Source organism: Calliphora vicina, chromosome 3 (assembly GCF_958450345.1).
Source record: "Calliphora vicina chromosome 3, idCalVici1.1, whole genome shotgun sequence".
Taxonomy (NCBI): domain Eukaryota; kingdom Metazoa; phylum Arthropoda; class Insecta; order Diptera; family Calliphoridae; genus Calliphora; species Calliphora vicina.
In genome coordinates this window covers 14,965,355-14,984,327 of record NC_088782.1, presented here as the reverse complement: position 1 = coordinate 14,984,327, position 18,973 = coordinate 14,965,355, and the positions used below count along the sequence as shown (strand labels likewise).

Genomic DNA, 18,973 nt, shown 5'->3' with positions numbered 1-18,973 from the left:
TTGTTTCATTTAAAATTCATGCTCGATTTAATCCGTACGGATTTTAAGTGGCCACTTCTTTAGCAAAATGGAAACATCTGCGTCTTGCAAAGTCGAATAACCTGACTTTATGTTGATAATTGTCATTTTCAAAAATGTTAAGTTTTCCCTAATTAATTTACCACGTAAAAAACTTAAGGTGGATAGTGGATAGGGGATAGGGGATATTGTCTATTTTTCAAAAATATATATAACTTTGAAAAATATGACAAAAATGCTTTTTATTGAGTTTTTGCAAATATACAAATTTTTCAAATTGAAATTAAATATTTTTTAATGACATTTTACAGTGATATAGATTTTTCTATTGAAAGTATAAAAATAAAAACAAATTTTGAAATTTGTAATTAGGAATCCTCCGCAATTCCCAAAATAAAAGTATTGAAAAATCCCAGAAATGGGATTTTTTAATTTTTTATCTATAATAACCATACCAGGGGCGGGGTTATCGGAACCCTTTACAAAATAATTAAGAACATATTTGGCCATCTAAAATGGTTTACTATATTTTGATATCGTCTATGCGATTTGAGAATTTTTGCCTTAAATTTGAATTTTACATAAAAAATAGGAGTTATTTGGAGGGACCTGGTCCCCTCGGTATCAACAATCTTCAAATTTGTTTTCATCTAAAATATTTATTGTAAATTTAGCTTTTCAAAAAGTATAAATTCCTAATAAATCGTTCAAGAATTTTTTGAGATAACTTTAAAAGAAAAAAAGTACCTTTTTCCCAAAAACTAGCGAAAAATCGCCTTTTTTAAATTTTTAAATTTAAATGCATATAACTTTGGAGTCAGTCAAGATTTCTAAACAGTTATTTTTTTCTTTGACATATACATTTGTTGTATAAATATTTTTTTGACACGCTGTTATTAAACAAGTAAGAGAGCTATATTCGGTTGTGCCGAATCTTATATACCTTTCACCAAATTATACTTCAAAATACAAACTTTAAATATTTTAAGGTAAACGAAATTTTATTTTTTTCCAAAGTTGTTTTCTCATTTTCTGTAGAAAAAATTTTATTTTTTTTTAATTTAAAATTTTTTTTTTTTGGTTTTTAAATTTTTTTTAATATTTACCGAAAAAAAAGTTTTGTGAAAAAAAAAATTCGGGTTAAAAAATATTTTTTTCGATTTTGACCCATTTTAGGTCCACCTTACTATGGTCTTATATACGTCATTGCAAAGGTCTTTGAAATATCTGTCATTAGATATCCATATTGTCTATATTAATGATTTAGTAATCCAGATATGGGTCAAACAAGTAAGAGAGCTATATTCGGCTGTGCCGAATTTTATATACCCTTCACCAAATTATTCTTTAAAATAAAAATTTTAAATATTTTTAGGTAAACAAAATTTAAATTTTTTTCCAGTTGTTTTTAAATTTTTTTTTTTAGTTTTTAATTTTTTTTTTTTTTTAATTTAGAGAAAAAAAAACGGTTAGGTCCAACATACTACGGTCTTATATACGTCGGTGCACAGGTCTTTGAAATATCTATCATTAGATATCCATATTGTCTATATTAATGATTTAGTAATGCAGATATGGGTCAAAAATCGAGGTTGTCCTGGTTTTTTCCTTATATCTCAGCCATTTGTGGACCGATTTTATCGATTTTAAATAGAAACCGAGCCGGAAGAATTTCGGAGATATTGACGTATCATTCGTGTATGTAAGTTATTTGGGGGCTTCAGAAAGTTGAATTCAACACACAGACGGACATGGCTATCAACTCCGCTATCTATAACGATTCAGAAATTACAAACGGAATGACAAACTTATATATAACCTTGCCACTCATGGTGAAGGGTATAAAAATAGGTCAAAAATCGAGTTGTCCTGGTTTTTTCCTTATATCTCAGCCATTTGTAGACCGATTTTCTCGATTTTAAATAGCAACCGAGCCGGAAGAATTACGGAGATATTGATGTACGAATCGTGTATGTAAGTTATTTGGGGGATTCGGAAAGTTGATTTCAACAGACAGACGGACATGACTTAATCGACTCCGCTATCTATAAGGATCCAGAATATATATACTTTATGGGGTCGGAAATGAAAAATTACAAATTCACGAAGGTGAACTGTATAAATAAGAAAACATTTGTTTTTGAAAAAAGACCTACTTGCGATAGCGAACGCGTCACAGTTTCAAAATTAAAATAAAATGTTAAGTGTGATTATTAAAGGCAGTACCTTTTTTTGATTACGATTTGATTCAAAATTCTTCAGCCTTTTGATTAGAATGATAGTGGATTACTGTAAATAAACGATGATTTAGGTACCAGAACGCGACACTGGAACATGAACAAAATTAAATGAAAATTTACTGTGAATAGAAATTTGTTGTTGACAGAAATATTGACTAAGAAGAAAATGTCATTAAAAGTAGCTAAGAAAAAGAATACATATGTATATCGATGGCTTAATATAAAAAAGGCGTAACTAGATTTTTTGTTACTTTATAGGAGAAGGAAAAAACTTAATAAAATCCATACAATTTTAGACACAAAGAGACATCATATTTTATTTCTAATTTAAAATTTATTTTTTATTTTAATGAACTTATTTAATATAACCCTTTTTTCATTGATATATTTGAAAAAAAAAAATAGTTACGCCTTTTTTATAATAAGCCATCGATATATGTTCAAAACATTCTGGTCAATTTTGTCATGATTAAGCTGACCTAAGCTATTGTGGCAGTACCATGAACTTTTGCCTCAAACATTATAATAGTAAGAAAACGTTTGTTTTTGAAAAAGACCTATTTACGATAGCGAACGCGACACACTTTTTTTGATATTGATTTTGAGTACTGTAAACAAACGATGATTAAGGTACCAGAACGCGACATTGGAACATGAACAAAATCAAATGAAAAATTTACCTTTAATCGAAATTTTTTGTTGAAAGAAATATTTCATAAGATGAACAAACTTCTAAAACCATAAAAAATTAAAAGTTTGGGGTCATTTTAACCCCAAGTGCCATTAAGCGTTAATTTCCATTCTTGTGCTGTTATTATAAACCCTAGAGTTTATGTTATATTTTTCTTAAGTTTCATCAAAATCGGCCCAAAAGTATATAATATTTCGCTATCTCTCCATGAAGAATTCCAAATATTGAAAAATTTGACCTTTGACCTTTAAGGGTTAACGTTTTCCGATTTTAGTAAAAGTTTCAGACTATATTTAGAATTATCTGGACTATAATATTCTGAATAATTTTTGCTTAAAATTTATAAGAGTAAGGAAATAGAGCTCATTCGCCAAAAAATTGCCAAATAATTGGTTTTTCTCGAAAATTTCAAAATTTAAATCGCAGGTACGTAAAAGCTATAAGAGATATTTTCATAATTTTTTCACATTTTTATTCCCTATTATATTCTTAATAAATCCCAATGAGATGATCAAAAAATTCTGAAATTTGTTTAACAAAATTTTTAAAAATTTGAAAATGGAGTTTTGAAACTGCCGTTAAAAAAATTTTATTTTTTTGTTCATACCTAAGAATAGGTTAACGGTATCCTACGAAGAATATAAGTAAATACGGATATATTTTAACTAAAAATTAGCATTTATTATAATTTTTCTCGAACTATGTTAATTTTGTTCCTACCTTTCTTGTTCTAGTTGCCTGAGACACGTGAATTTTTAATAACTTTAAATTTTTTTGACCAATTTCTGTTTTTTATGTCTCATTAGAACGACAATTGCGTACACATTTCTATTCTTTTAAATTAAATTGGAAAAGTAATTTTTTAATGACAAAATTTTTACAAAAACTGAAAAAATGCATTTTTTCCCTCAACACTTCAGAGGGCTTGCCCCAACCGATTTACCTAACATTTTTTCAGGATGATTTTTTTACTAATGTTCACCAAACTGGGGTGAGAATGGCCAAAATCCGACTATCGTTTATTAAGGGCCACCCTAATATACATATACTGCCTGTTCCACGATGTCGAAAGAAAAATGAGGCGAACAAATTTGTATGAAAAACACTCAGTTTTTTTTTAAATTTATTCGAATTGTTTGCATACAAATTAGTTTGAATCATTTTTCTTTCGACATCGTGAAACAGGCCAATATATTTTGATCATTCTGTCCAATTTTATATGACTAAGCTGAATTAAGAAGCTATGCTGGCAGTACCATTATCTTTTGACTCAAATATTTAGTTAATTTTCAATCTATCTAGAATCTAGAACTATTTTTTTTTTTTAAAGAAATACAAATAAATTCAATTTAATTTTTTTTAGCAAAATTTTTATTTTAGCAGCATATTTTCGTTATCAAATTCAACAAAGTTTAACTTTAACAATCAATCCAAAACTCCTTAATTCTTAAATCTATTTACGCAAGACATAAGAAGCGGCATAAGGGTAAGCGGAGTAGGCAGCGGTGTAGGGAGAAGCTACATAAGGAGAGGCAGCATAAGGATAGGCAGAGTATGCGGAGTAGGCAGCAGCATAGGGAGCGGTATAGGCGGCGGTGTAAGGAGCAGTGTAGGCGGCTGTGTAGGGAGCAGCAGCTACTACGGGAGCAGAGTAGGCCAAGGGGGCAACAATACCGGGCTTAGCGGCAGCCAAGGCAACAACGGCGAACAAGCACAAAGCGAACTAAATGGGAAGAATTTTGATAATTAAAAATTTTATAGAAATTTTAATAATTTTTTTTTATTTTTAAAACTTACGAATTTGAACATTTTGTTAGGTTTTTTTTTGAAGTTGTTTTGTTTACTGAACAAATAGAACTGTAACAATATAAATTCTGTTTGTAGTATTTATACTAAACATAAAAATTGATCCGATTTTATTTCGTTTAACAAAAAATAATTCGAAATATTTAGCATATTTCTTAGCCACGTCACGTATTTATTGTTTATAGATTTTTAAATATTTAACATTGAGAATGGTTATAAAACTGAAAAAGAATTATAACAATTGTTTGGCTACTACACTTGATGTTTAAAACATATATTGTGCATAAGACTTAATTTAAACATTTTATTAAAATCGAACATTCTTGAAACCTTTAATGAATGTTTCAGTTATTTTACTAATCCATACAAATAGGAAATATAAACCTAGTTGACATTAATGTTTAAAAAAAAAAGAAAACAAAAACATAAAAAAAGTGTTTAAGCCAAGTTAGTAAACACCACACCAAGCGACCTTAAGTACAGAGACGTGCTTGGCTGTCGCACTCAAAAATTTTTAGCTATTCAAGGCATCAGAAAGACAGAGGGACAGACAGATAGACACGGACACAAAGTATAAATAGGTAAAATTATCAAACAAATAATATCAGTTCAATAAGTTCTGTAAAACTAAATCAAACAAATCAAAATGTTCAAATTCGTAAGTGTGATTTAACAAAAAAAAATTTAACAAATTTGAAAATTTTGTAGAAAAAAAATTTGAAAATTAAAAAAAATAAAAATAAAGAAAATAAATTTAAAAAAATTGACTAAAAAAATATTATTGTTGTTTGAGAAAAATAAAATTAAAATTAATTAAAATAAAGAATAAATTTAAAAAAATAATAATTTTGTTCAAGATAAAACTATTTTTGTATGAAATTATAAAATTTTTATAAAAAAAAATTATTTTTAAAAAATCTATATTTTTAGTTCGCTTTGTGCTTGTTCGCCGTTGTTGCCTTGGCTGCCGCTAAACCCGGTATTGTTGCCCCCTTGGCCTACTCTGCTCCCGTAGTAGCTGCTGCTCCCTACACAGCCGCCTACACTGCTCCTTACACCGCCGCCTACACCGCTCCCTATGCTGCTGCCTACTCCGCATACTCTGCCTATCCTTATGCTGCCTCTCCTTATGTAGCTTCTCCCTACACCGCTGCTTACTCCGCTTACCCTTATGCCGCTTCTTATGTCTTGCGCAAGTAGATTGTAGGCCAATTGGGTATAAAGGATTTGGATTTTCAGTTGAATGAAAGGAAAAGAATATTTTGATAATGGAATTTATATGACTGACAAAATAAATCAATTTTACTCTTAAAGAGTTGAATTAAAAAAAAATATCGAAAAATTTTATGGTTTTATTACTATTTATGTTTAAATAAGGGCCTTTGAAAGCATCAAAATTAGAATATTTACTTAAGACAGAAAACATTCGTAAATAAAAAATTTTGAAAAAAAAAATTTTGAAAAAAAAAATCATCCTCCAACTGGTTTTCTGATCACCAAGCTATTCACAGAGAAATATTTTCGTGATCACAACCGAATTTGTCGCCAATCCAATTCTGTCGATTCCAACTACTTTCACATAATTCGATTGGAACGAATGAGAGCCGAGATTCCCATATAGTGTTTTGTTTTTCTTTATGATCATTTTTCAATATTGGCTGTCATAAGTAAATTCGTGTGCCCCTTTCGTTTCGTTTGATATGAACATTTCTATAAATAAATTGACTTTAACATTTCGCAATGACCGAAATATGTTTTGTTACATTTGTAGAGAACACACTGTCAAAAAGTTTAGAAAACCTATAAAAAACCTGAAAAACAGGGATTCCAATTTCTTTAAGATGAATATTAGGGTCCTGAATAAGCCGTGGGTTCCAAACATTGTGTGTCAAGTGTGTAGTGAATATTTAAGTGATTCGAACAGAACTGAAAAATCATTTTTTGGATCAAGAAATAATGACATCTGAGAGAAAACATGACGGTTGGAAAACAAAATGTTTAAACCCGTCTTTGGTTTCCACAGATAACATCATTTTGCCTCCATTACACATGAAATTAGGACTTATAAAGCAGTATTTGAAGGTATTAGTTAAAACTGATCCAAGTTTTTTCTTTCTTTCAAAAAGGTTTACATGTTTGAATAGAGAGAAACTAAAAGCTGGTATTATTCATGGCCCACAAATATGACTTTTAATGAAATACAACGATATAAAACATTCAATTGGTCAATTCACAAGGTCTCTTATCATGTCATATTGTCATAATGTCCTAATATTTCACAATGGTTTTTATTGTTTTTCAAACAAAAAGTGTCCTAAAATAATACTACTCTGTATGCTATGTTTATTGTGTTATCGTAACCAACCAGCAGAGTCCTTAGCCGAATGCCTAAGAGTCGGTTAAGCCGAGCTGCCGAGTCTTGATATATTAGGACATTGTGACAATATGACTGATAAGAGACCTTGTGAATTGATCAAATGAATGATTTAGAAGCGCGGCTTGAAAATATGTTCTTGCCGTTGTGAAAAATGTCTTAGGAAATCAGAAGGCTGGAAATTACCAGGAATTAGTTATAGACCTTTTAATTGGCTTTAAAAATCTTAGATGTAATCTATCTATATATATATATATAAAAGAGTAACGTTACTGACTGACTGACTGAATGACTGACTGATTCATCATCCCACAGCCCAAGCGACTCAAGCTAGAATCATGAAATTTTAACTGTGGGTTCCCCCCTCCCCAAAACGATCCACAAAGAAGGGATTTTTGGAAATTCGAACGTTTAGGGGGTAAAAAGGGTAAAAAGGGTAAAAACGGGTAAATCCGGTAATCTTATATCTTCAAAACTAATAAAGATACAAAAAACCTTGAAATTGCAAGTTACTCCATTTAAAAAATAAACTGACAGGTGTTTCGTACTTTTTCGAAATTCGAACCTTTTAGGGGAGAAAACTGTATTTTGGTACTTTTTTGGCACCCTATGTATCTTTTAAACCAGTAAGCATAGAAACAAATTTTAAATAGTATTTTTTACTTATCAAAAAATAAAAAATATAAGTTTGGTACTTTTTGGAAATTTGAACCCTTAAGGCATAAAAATTGTGTTTATTTTTGGTACTTTTTCATAAAATATGTTTTTCTATAATTTGACATAGACATACGAATATTTTATTATGAGCTCCCACCACGTTACAGAAATTTATTTGAATAAAATATGACCACCTCAATGGGGATAAAAAAGGTACCAAAAAGGGGATAAAATCGGGAAAATACATTATATTTGAAATTATTAAGCCAATTTTGATAATTTTTTTTAACATTGGTTCCTGGATGCATACAAAAATTAACTAACAGGGTGTTATTTGGAACTCAAGTGCCATGGTGTATATTTGGCCAAATCCGGGTAAATAGTTTGATATTTTTTTTTAAATATATTTTTTCTGGGGCATATTAACACAGACACAAATGGAATATTTTTAAATTTCAAACTTGTGGGGTGTTCAAGGAGGAAAAGGGAAATTGGTACTTTTCACCTAATGGTACTTTTTTAATATTTTAAATTATTTCACTTATCGACATTAAAGTTAGCTTATATGTATCTGAGTGAAGTTAGTGTTAGAAATAAGGGATTATATTTAGGTACCAAAATGTGAGAACTGAACTATAGGTACTTTTTCATTCGTCTAAGGGTACTTTTTGAATTTTCTATTACAATGAAACATGAAATTAAGCATATATGGTCCTAAGTGAGTGAGAATTCTAGGGGAAGACTTTTTGGTACTTTTTCTTTATTCGAATGGTACTTTTTGTAATTTCTTCACCAATGAACCTAGAAACATGAAATAAAGCTTACATGGGCCTGAGTGCGTGGGAATCCACAAATGGCTGCTTTTTGGTGCTTTTTTTATTCTCTCTCATGGGTACTTTTTTGAATTTTCTATAAACAGAAGAATTTCAAAACTGCGGTTTCGGTTTTAAAAAAATTAAATATTAAGTGCTTCAGAAACAAAATTAGTTGATAAGGAAATGCTATACAAATTTAATATTCAAACTTGACGGGTTATGGTTTAGTGAATGTGAATTCAAAAGTGATAATCAGAGGTACTATTTCTTTACTGCAATGGTACTTTTTGAATATTTTATAATAATAAACCTAAATATTTAAAATTAGGCATACATGATTCTAAATGAATTTGAATTCACAAAAGGTGACTTTGGTGGTAACTTTATTTAGCATTTTCTATAATAATGGACCCAGAAACATGAAATTAGACATTTACAATTAGTTTCACAAAAGGAGACTTAATAGTACTATTTCCTTCTTCTAATTGGGGTGGCGAAGCGCACTGGGTCAGCTAGTATAAAATAAACGTTTAGTGACTACACTTTAGGTTACGTACAGACACTAAAGTGACAATTATCTTCACACTATATTACCTGGGATGTAAAGTAAACAATTGACTTCTATCTGCTCTATAAAAGCACAATCAATGGTGAAATATTAGTGACAATTCTGTCTATAAGGGATACTACTTGTTATACTGCTGGGTATTGATTGGTGAATTGTATTGGCACACTCTGCATAATAGTTCACTTTTGATTTTGATTGTAATAATATTACTATAGGTCTGCCATCAAACTGATTCCAATGTTATTAAATAGAATCGGGAGCACTTGTCCGTTGATAGAATTCCTGGTTTAGGTAGAAGGAATGGTTCAAAATAATTTCCAAATATAAAATATTAATAAATTACAGATTTTTGTTAAACATATTTGTGAGAATTTTTATAATAGAAAGATTTTTCCAAAGATTTCTTGGAAAATTTATGAGCCATAAAATGATTCATATCACGATATTGATTGAGACCTACAACATTTATGAAAAAAATAGATTAGGGCCTAGTATTACATAGGCAGAAACCAGTCAAGTGATGTCACTTGAATTCTTTCTGCACGGATTTCTGGGCTTTAATTTGTTTGCACTAAATGATGCATTTACCTTTACAAAACAGTAATCGCCCAATAACTCAATTTTGGATTTTTTTGTTGCTTAACTGGTTTTTGAAATAAACGATGCAATTATGAGCGTTAAAGCTAAATTCTGCTAGAGGCTAGCTGAAATAATTAACCGTTTTTAACAATTTTCAGTAGGTTCGTCTTTTAGGTATACCTTAAGGCAGGCGCGGATACAGGCGCGGGGGTGAAATAAGAATTCAACCCCCAAAACCGAAAAGTTTTCATATAAAAAAATTAAAAATATAGAAATATGTAGAACAAATTTCAATTCATATATTTCCTTGCCATCTGTTTACCATAACTTAAAAAACATCTATAATTTGCATATAGTAGATATAGATTTTAAATTGCTTAAACATTAACTTAATGGAATTGAAATATTAACTTAAAGAATTTCATATAGAATTTTAATTTAATAAAACTTTGGGAAAACCCTGCAATAAATTGTATAATTTATTTACTTAAAGGCTATTAACTAAACAAAAATGGTTCAAATTATACACTTAATAAATCGAACGCCTTTTGGTTTTTTAATGAAATTAAGCCAATATATTGATGGATTTGAAACAGGCGATCGTATTATTATTTTTTTATTGTATTTATATCTTCTGAAACATTTTCAATTCACTGAACAACTAAAATTAGACTCTGAGTTATTATTCCACAGTTAGAGTGCGTTCAGACGTCATAACAAATTGAATGAAAATATTTTAAATCAATTAGAAATAGATTTGAATTAACAAAAATGTAATCATTCAAAGGCTAAAGTATTTTAGTTAGGAATTAATTCTGAATTTCGTAACTTATATATCAACCATTACCAAACTACTTCCAAGTAATGTAAATGGTATGAAGTAGTCATTGATAAGTAAGTTAATCTGTAACATGAAGTTATAACCAAGTTGTTAAAATTATCACATAAGATCACTTGCTTTTGAAATTAATCTAATTTAAGGAGATTACAATGTCCTTTTCTACGATTCTACATAATAACTAAACCACTAATATTTAGAGAAAAAACTAAAAATTTACTTTCGTTTTAAAAATTCTACTCTATAAGAGTAAATTTATTTATTTTTTTCATCAGTCATATAAATTCCGTAAACAAATTCTTTCACTCGTATCACAGCATTAAATCCTTTAAATCCAAATCTACTTGCGCAAGACATAAGAAGCAGCATAGGGATATGCGGAGTATGGAGAAGCTACATAAGGAGAAGCAACATAAGGAGAGGCAGCATAAGGATAGGCAGAGTAGGCAGCAGCATAGGGTGAAGTATAAGCAGCAGCATAGGGAGTAGTGTAGGCAGCAGTGTAGGGAGCAGCAGCTACTACGGGAGCAGAGTAAGCCAAAGGAGCCACAATACCGGGTTTAGCGGCAGCCAAGGCAACAACAGCGAACAAGCACAAAGCGAACTAAAAGTTGAAGAATATTTAAATTAATAAATTGATGTTTTTATTTGAAAAAGAGTGATTTAAAACTTACGAATTTGAACATTTTGATTTTTTTTTGTTTTGTTTAGTTTTACAGAACTTATTGAACTGATACTAATTTGTAGTTATAATTGGGTTTTTATAATAAAAAAATGTCGTGGATTATTTGGTTAATCAAATAAAATTTGCTTAATTTAGTCAGGTAATGTCTTGTTGGAGAAGAAGGTTAGTACTTGGTAGTGCAAGTAGTTTGTAAAGCATATTTTGCTGTGTGCTTGTGCTTTTGAATTAAATTGTTGTCAATTTGGTGTTAGTTTAAATAAAATGCTTCCTATTTAATAATCAATAATATTTTGTTTTATTTGTAACTCTGCTAGTTAGAATAAATTCGCTAAGTATGTGCAGAATTTTTCATATACTAAAACATAACATACCCTAGAAGTCTGTACTTGATATCCTAAATATGTTGTCACCAAACTGGCAAGAGCAATTAAAAACGGAAACACCTTTTAAATAACTGTTTAAGCAAACACAATTAAACAAAAAAAAAATTAAAATTCTACCAACAAACTAAATCAACCCAGCACAAACACACACACTGTAAATATAACTTACTAACAATAACAGCACCACCACACTGACCTTCCTTCCACACAAACAGCTTAAGCTTTTGGCCAAAATATGCAAATTTTCATTAAACCGAAATCAGTATAAAAACCAAAAAATATTGTTAAACAAATATCAGTTCAATAAGTTCTGTAAAACTAAACAAAACAAACAAAAAAAAATCAAAATGTTCAAATTCGTAAGTTTTAAAGCAACATTTTTCAAATAATAACATCAATTTAATAATTTAAATATTCCTCAACTTTTAGTTCGCTTTGTGCTTGTTCGCTGTTGTTGCCTTGGCTGCCGCTAAACCCGGTATTGTGGCTCCTTTGGCTTACACTGCTCCCGTAGTAGCTGCTGCTCCCTACACTGCTGCCTACACTAATCCCTATGCTGCTGCTTACACTTCACCCTATGCTGCTGCCTACTCTGCCTATCCTTATGCTGCCTCTCCTTATGTAGCTTCTCCTTATGTAGCATCTCCCTATGCTGCTGCCTACTCCGCATATCCTTATGCTGCTTCTTATGTCTTGCGCAAGTAGATTCGGAATTAAAGGATTTGATGCTGTGATAAGAGAGAAAGAATTTGTTTACGGAATTTATTGACTGATGAAAAAAAAAAAAAATTTACTCTTATAGAGTAAAGTTTTTAAAACGAAAACTTTGTATTCTTTGATTTTTATTAGAGTCCTACCAATGTTTGATGTTGCGGCTTTAGATTTATTCAAAAATTGGCCAAATTTCAGAATTTTTTTATACCCTTCACCTTCGTGAGAAGGGTATACATATATAAGTTTGTCATTCCGTTTGTAATTTCTACATTTTTCATTTCGGACCCTATAAAGTATATATATTCTGGATCCTTATAGATAGCGGAGTCGATTAAGCCATTTACGTCTGTCTGTCTGTCCGTCTGTCTGTTGAAATCAATTTTCTGAAGACCCCAGATATCTTCGGGATCCAAATCTTCAATAATTCTGTCAGACATGCTTTCGAGAATTTTGCTATTTAAAATCAGCAAAATCGGTCCACAAATGGCTGAGATATGAGGAAAAAACCAAGACAACCTCGATTTTTGACCTATTTTTGACATATATCTGGATTACTAAGACATTAATATAGACAATATGGATATCTAATGATAGATATTTCAAAGACATTTGCAACGTCGCGAAGTATATAAGACCATAGTAAGTTGGACCTACAATGGGTCAAAATCGGAAAAAAAATTTTTAACCCGAATTTTTTTTCACAAAAAAAAATTTTAAAATTTAAATTTAAAAAAAAAATTAAAAAACAATCGAAAAAATTTTTTTTCCAAAAATTAAAAAAAACAACTGGAAAAAAAATTAAATTTCGTTTACCTAAAAATATTTAAAATTTTGAAGTATAATTTGGTGAAGGGTATATAAGATTCAGCACAGCCGAATATAGCACTCTTACTTGTTTATCTTCACATTGAAATTTATTGAGAATTATTATTATGAAAATATCTCCTATAGTTTTACCGTACCTGCAATTTATATTTTGCAATTTTCGAGAATAACTAATTTGTTTGATTATATTTTGGCGCATGAGTCCAATTTTCTTAGGGCCGTTTTCTCATTAGGTGATTATCTTTTTTCCCATCAGTTTTTCGATTAAAGAAATTTGGTTTTCTCAATGTCTCATTTGCTTCTATTCTGTCGCAAAGCTAACCCGACCTCATCTGCCAATTATTTATTTATCGTACAGATAAATTCAATCAGCTGACTGCTGTTCATAGTTTTTATGTGTTTGTGTTTTTGTAAACGAAATTAAATAGATTTTATAAAAAAAAGTTTAATAGAGGAATTAACTTTAATTTGATGGAGGATGAACTCGAAGAACATGAGTTCCAAGTGAATGCTGAAAGAGTTTATCATGCCAGGCCTAATTACCTGGCAGACATGCAGGATAATGAATTTTTCAAAAGATTCCGGCTGTCGATGGCCACATTAAACAGCTGATTTATGTAAACATGTTGACACTTGATGGCAGGGTTCCCAACTTTCACATCTATTTTTAGCGCTTGAGGTTAAATTTGTGCCAGAAAAGAAAACGTCATAAAATTAAAATAACTACTTTTTTGGAAATGAATAGCACATTGTTGCTGTATGTTTCGGATTAGGCCGAATATTCGGTTAGGTTCGATTTCGACTTTAATTTTTATATTAAATTGGATTAGCATTTTAGAAAGAAGATTTACTTTAAGGTCTCAATATTTCAAATCGTTTACAACTCAGCGGGAGAAAGAGGTCTTCCTAAAGGCCTCAGCGGGAAAAATATGATTGTATCAACCATATATATGGTTACAGTAAACAAACATATGTTTGTGGTTTATAGTAAAGAGAGCAAAATACATTTATTACAGAGAGACAACATATAGCAATAATTGCAAAACCAAGCATGTTTGACTTTGCAGGTTTTTAGAAGGAGAGAATGCAGAGTGGAATGAGTATCGGATCTTTTAGAATGTGTAAACAGGTCTTTTGGAAGGCCTACAAAGTGAAGCAATTTTTTCCCTTGGGAATAGTTGTATAAATCTGCCTGTATGTGTAAATCACATTCACTGAAGCGAATTCAATGAAATTCAATTAGAATGTTTATCATTGTCCTAAGCTATTTGCTATTAAAAATTAACTAAATTGGTAAAGCAGATAAAAAGTTATAAACCCGAATATAAAACAAACTCGACAAATTTTATATTTTTCAATGGCTATAATTAGTATGCGGGTCGTTCTAAGTACAATTGTTGTTGTATATTACAAAGTGCGTTTTTTATGCCCTATAGACACAAACAATGTTGGCCTTCAAGACGTTGATTGTAGCAGGTTTATCAGCATAAACCAGTGACTTCACGTAGCCCCACAGGAAATAATAGAGATGAGTCAATCGTCCTTGGAGGCCAATTGACAGGTCATTTCTCGAAGTTAATTTGGATGCGACATCCTATTGAAACCACATCAATGTCATCCATATTTTCAAACAAAAAGATCATTGATCTTGGTGCGGTAACGATCTCCATTGACATTAATGCGAGCTCCGACTTAATTTTTGAATGAATAATGTCCAATGATGCCATTACCATGTAAACCGTACCAAACGGTGCATTTGTTTGGATGTAATGGAGTCTGTAGGGTCTGTTGTGGATTGACCCCTTTCGCACTTTCACAACAACAAAACAGCATGTAAAATATTCTTCTCCTTAACCCGACATTACCTCTGGCATCAACAAACACAAGAGACTTGCGCAACTAAATTGCCTAGTGTGAAAGGGGTCATTGATCTCACTCCATATGCTGCAATTTTGATTATTAACAAACCCGTTAAGACAGAAATGAGCCTCATCGATGAACACAAATTTGCGATAAAACAGTCTATAAGTTGCGCGAATCGATGACTGATTTTTAAAGTAAAATTCATTTTTTCATTTTACTTTAATCATAAATGTCAAAAAGTGAGCGCAGTATGACAGTTCGTTTGATTCTTAAACCTTTCGTAAGTTCTATCAAGCTTAAAAAAAACACGCTTTATATTTGTAATATAGAGAAAATTGTCTTTTCAGTGATAACAAGCATTAATGTGAAAGGCTAGTGATTTTAAGTAGTTTCACCCTAGCATACCTGCAATGACATAACATGACAATATGCTTGAGCTGGCGGCATAGCAAGACACAACACATTGTTTGAATCAGCACAACATAGCACAGCATACAATATTTGAGTATAGCTATTTTGTACAGCATGTTGTGGCAAATAAATGGAAAAAATGAATATTAAAAGGAAAACTTCTATTGTACTTCCGCAATTTTTAACATGGTTTTGCCAAAACTCAAAGATCACAAATCTTTATAGAAAAAAATCTCTAATGCTTTGAATAGAAAATATTATAAAAATTTGTCTTAAATATTTTTAAAAATAAACACAAAAGAAATTTTTCGTTTTAAAAACTTTACTCTATAAGAGTAAATTTATTTAGTTTTTTTCATCAGTCAATAAATTCCGTAAACAAATTCTTTCTCTAGTATCACAGCATCAAATCCTTTATATCAGAATCTACTTGCGCAAGACATAAGAAGCAGTATAAGGATATGCGGAGTAGGCAGCAGCATATGGAGAGGCTACATAAGGAGAGGCTACATAAGGAGAGGCAGCATAAGGATAGGCAGAGTAGGCAGCGGCATAGGGTGAAGCATAAGCAGCAGCATAGGGAGTAGTGTAGGCAGCAGTGTAGGGAGCAGCAGCTACTACGGGAGCAGAGTAGGCCAAAGGAGCCACAATACCGGGTTTAGCGGCAGCCAAGGCAACAACAGCAAACAAGCACAAAGCGAACTAAAAGTTAAAGAATATTTAAATTATTAAATTGATGTTTTGATTTGTTAAATTTTTTTTAATACTTACGAATTTGAACATTTTGATTATTTTTTGGTTTGTTTAGTTTTACAGAACTTATTGAACTGATACTAAATTGTAATTATAATGGAGTTTTTATAATAAACAAATGCTATTGATTATATCGTTACCAAACATATAAAATTATTATAATTTAGTCAAGTATGTGTCTGCTTATGGAAGGCCAGCCAATGATAGTTAGTCAGTTTTAGTTTGTGGCGTGTTTGCGTTTATTATTTATTGGTCGTTGACATTTGGTTTGTTATGTTTTGGTTTTGTATAGTTTTAAACAATTGTTTGCTATTTGGAATTAATTGATAATAAGATTATTGAATAAAGTTACTGTTTTTGTTACCATGTACTTACTAGAAGAAGAAGATTAGCGGTAATTCAAATACTAAAAACGAGATTTTGGAAAAGTGATTTTTATTATTGGAAAGGTAACTCTTGTCTCTATACAAACCCTATATAGTGTTTTTGTTAAGAATATCTAAAAACAAAATAAAATTTATCAACTTTTTTTGATTTTAGTCGCTTTCCATTGATTATTTTGATATGAAAGCTTATAAAAATGTATATCAATGTATAAAGAAAATTTAGTTCTTAACAAGACATGGTTTTAATTTTTCAAATCAGATGAAAACTGTAGAAGTTACTTTTCATTAATACCTTTTTTAGTATTTTCTCCTTCAGCGCATATGAATAAAAAAAAAAAAACAAAAAACTATACAAAAACAAAATATTTGTAAAATATTTAATTTACAAGGTAAATTTTTTTGAACTTTTTACGAAAAAGTTTAATAACTTTTGCAAATATAAACAGATTTTAATAAATAATTCCACGTTTTTGTCAATATAAAATTGTCTTTAAAACACTGTGCGAAAAAAATTTGGTTTCATAGAAAAAATTTAAAATAACTATTGTTGAATTTGAAAAATTACGAAAAAAAATAAAAAAAAAATTTTAACTTTTTATGAAAACTGGAACAATTTCTGAAATATACATTTTATGCCTACATAAAAGGAAAGCTTAATTCTTTATCTATCCATAATTGTTTAAAATTTTGAAATTCGTCTAAAAATGTGTGAGTTAGAGATACTAAAGTACTACGACCAACCCTAAAACAGTTTTTTCAAAATAACTCAAAATGTTGAGGGTGTTTCAAAATCTTTGAAAACGGTTTTAGTATGTCCTCACCTAGGCCTATAACCCCCATTAGGTCGCTTTTCAAGTTCTGACAAAAAGTGTCATTTTGTAGCAGAGTGTTATCATTATTATCTATGTCGCCACCTCGGGTCTGACATTTTTAAAAAAAATTTCCAAAAATCCAAGTATGATCCGACTGATAGTTCTTTGGTCTGCGAGAAATATTTTGATGTGTTACAAATGTCAGACTAGACTATAGTGCGTTAGTCTAAGGGTTGCGTGTACGATTCCCATCAGAGATTCTGGTTGTATCTGCAGACAAGTGAAACGCATCGCATTTTGTGTTTGATGGTGGGTATAAAAACGAGATAAGTTTACATAATAAATATAAAGATTAAAGGCTTTTAGTTAGGTATTGAATGAAACTTGAAGTCATGCTTGTAAGTTTACTAAATGCTGTTAATTATTTTCACTAATAATGACACCAAACAATGCTAACGAAGGCCTTAGGGTGACAGAAACAGTATTTTATTCAGATGCTATCTAAAAACTGCTCATTTAAATTATACTTTTCATAGTTAAAAGATGTTTAAAAATAAAAAAATTAACAAATTTTTAATAAATTCCAAGTAATGGATTATAAACTATATAATTTATTAAATAATACTTAAATAAAACATCTAGTTTAACACAAAATCCCAGCTAATGTCTACTTAAACCCAATATATTGTATTTAACTGTTGAACAAAAAAAAATAATTAAAATTCCAGCAACCATCTCAAACAAACACAAATGTGCGTACAACTACAACAGACTGGCCTTCCTTTAAACAAATTTCAACTTTTGGCCAAAATATGCAAATATTTAAACACCTACATTATTTGTTCAACACTTTTCATTTTAGTATAAAAACCCAAAAATTAAGCAAACCAATTATCAGTTTAATAAGTTCTGTAAAACTAAACAAACCAAAACATAAAATCAAAATGTTCAAATTCGTAAGTTTTTAAGCAAAATGTTACCAAATAAAAACATCAATTTATTAATTTAAATATTCTTCATTTCTTTAGTTCGCTTTGTGCTTGTTCGCTGTTGTTGCCTTGGCTGCCGCTAAACCCGGTATTGTGGCTCCTTTGGCTTACTCTGCTCCCGTAGTAGCTGCTGCTCCCTATACTGCTGCCTACACTACACCCTATGCTGCTGCTTATGCTTCACCTTATGCCGCTGCCTACTCTGCTTATCCTTATGCTGCCTCTCCTTATCTTGCTTCTCCTTATGTAGCTTCTCCTTATGCTGCTGCCTACTCTGCATATCCCTATGCTGCTTCTTATGTCTTGCGCAAGTAGATTCGGAATTTAGGGATTAAATGCTGTGATACCAGAGAAAGAATTTGTTTACGGAATTTATATGACTGATGAAAAAAATAAATAAATTTACTCTTATAGAGTAAAGTTTTTAAAACGAAAATTATTTTGTTTTAATATTTTACAAAATTCTTAGAAAATTGAGAGTTTATATGAATTTTTTTTTTTAATTTTCTTCCAAACTAAAGATTTGCGAGTAAGAATATAAAATCTATGTCTTAGGGGGAATTTGA

General features: G+C 30.4%; 6 protein-coding genes across 6 annotated transcripts; 3 read left to right on the top strand and 3 right to left on the bottom strand.

Moving 5' to 3' along the window:
* Positions 1-4,297: 4,297 nt before the first annotated feature.
* On the bottom strand, positions 4,298-4,795 carry LOC135954467 (vitelline membrane protein Vm26Ab-like). The gene is made up of 2 exons (XM_065504645.1): positions 4,747-4,795; positions 4,298-4,672 (listed from the first exon to the last, which is right to left on the bottom strand). Exons 1-2 carry the CDS (start codon positions 4,756-4,758, stop codon positions 4,403-4,405), a joined length of 282 nt encoding a protein of 93 aa, XP_065360717.1. The 5' UTR covers positions 4,759-4,795; the 3' UTR covers positions 4,298-4,402.
* A 571-nt stretch (positions 4,796-5,366) lies between these two features.
* On the top strand, positions 5,367-6,097 carry LOC135954468 (vitelline membrane protein Vm26Ab-like). The gene is made up of 2 exons (XM_065504646.1): positions 5,367-5,413; positions 5,686-6,097. Exons 1-2 carry the CDS (start codon positions 5,402-5,404, stop codon positions 5,953-5,955), a joined length of 282 nt encoding a protein of 93 aa, XP_065360718.1. The 5' UTR covers positions 5,367-5,401; the 3' UTR covers positions 5,956-6,097.
* A 4,704-nt stretch (positions 6,098-10,801) lies between these two features.
* LOC135954469 (cuticle protein 16.5-like) lies at positions 10,802-11,308 on the bottom strand. The gene is made up of 2 exons (XM_065504647.1): positions 11,261-11,308; positions 10,802-11,190 (listed from the first exon to the last, which is right to left on the bottom strand). The coding sequence occupies exons 1-2, from the start codon at positions 11,270-11,272 to the stop codon at positions 10,927-10,929; spliced, it is 276 nt and encodes a 91-aa protein (XP_065360719.1). The 5' UTR covers positions 11,273-11,308; the 3' UTR covers positions 10,802-10,926.
* A 599-nt stretch (positions 11,309-11,907) lies between these two features.
* LOC135955276 (cuticle protein 16.5-like) lies at positions 11,908-12,458 on the top strand. The gene is made up of 2 exons (XM_065505613.1): positions 11,908-12,013; positions 12,084-12,458. Exons 1-2 carry the CDS (start codon positions 12,002-12,004, stop codon positions 12,357-12,359), a joined length of 288 nt encoding a protein of 95 aa, XP_065361685.1. The 5' UTR covers positions 11,908-12,001; the 3' UTR covers positions 12,360-12,458.
* A 3,313-nt stretch (positions 12,459-15,771) lies between these two features.
* Positions 15,772-16,282, bottom strand: LOC135955853 (cuticle protein 16.5-like). The gene is made up of 2 exons (XM_065506221.1): positions 16,239-16,282; positions 15,772-16,169 (listed from the first exon to the last, which is right to left on the bottom strand). The coding sequence occupies exons 1-2, from the start codon at positions 16,248-16,250 to the stop codon at positions 15,894-15,896; spliced, it is 288 nt and encodes a 95-aa protein (XP_065362293.1). The 5' UTR covers positions 16,251-16,282; the 3' UTR covers positions 15,772-15,893.
* A 2,080-nt stretch (positions 16,283-18,362) lies between these two features.
* On the top strand, positions 18,363-18,722 carry LOC135954101 (cuticle protein 38-like). Its single transcript, XM_065504167.1, has 2 exons — positions 18,363-18,374; positions 18,447-18,722. Exons 1-2 carry the CDS (start codon positions 18,363-18,365, stop codon positions 18,720-18,722), a joined length of 288 nt encoding a protein of 95 aa, XP_065360239.1.
* The last annotated feature ends 251 nt before the right edge of the window (positions 18,723-18,973 follow it).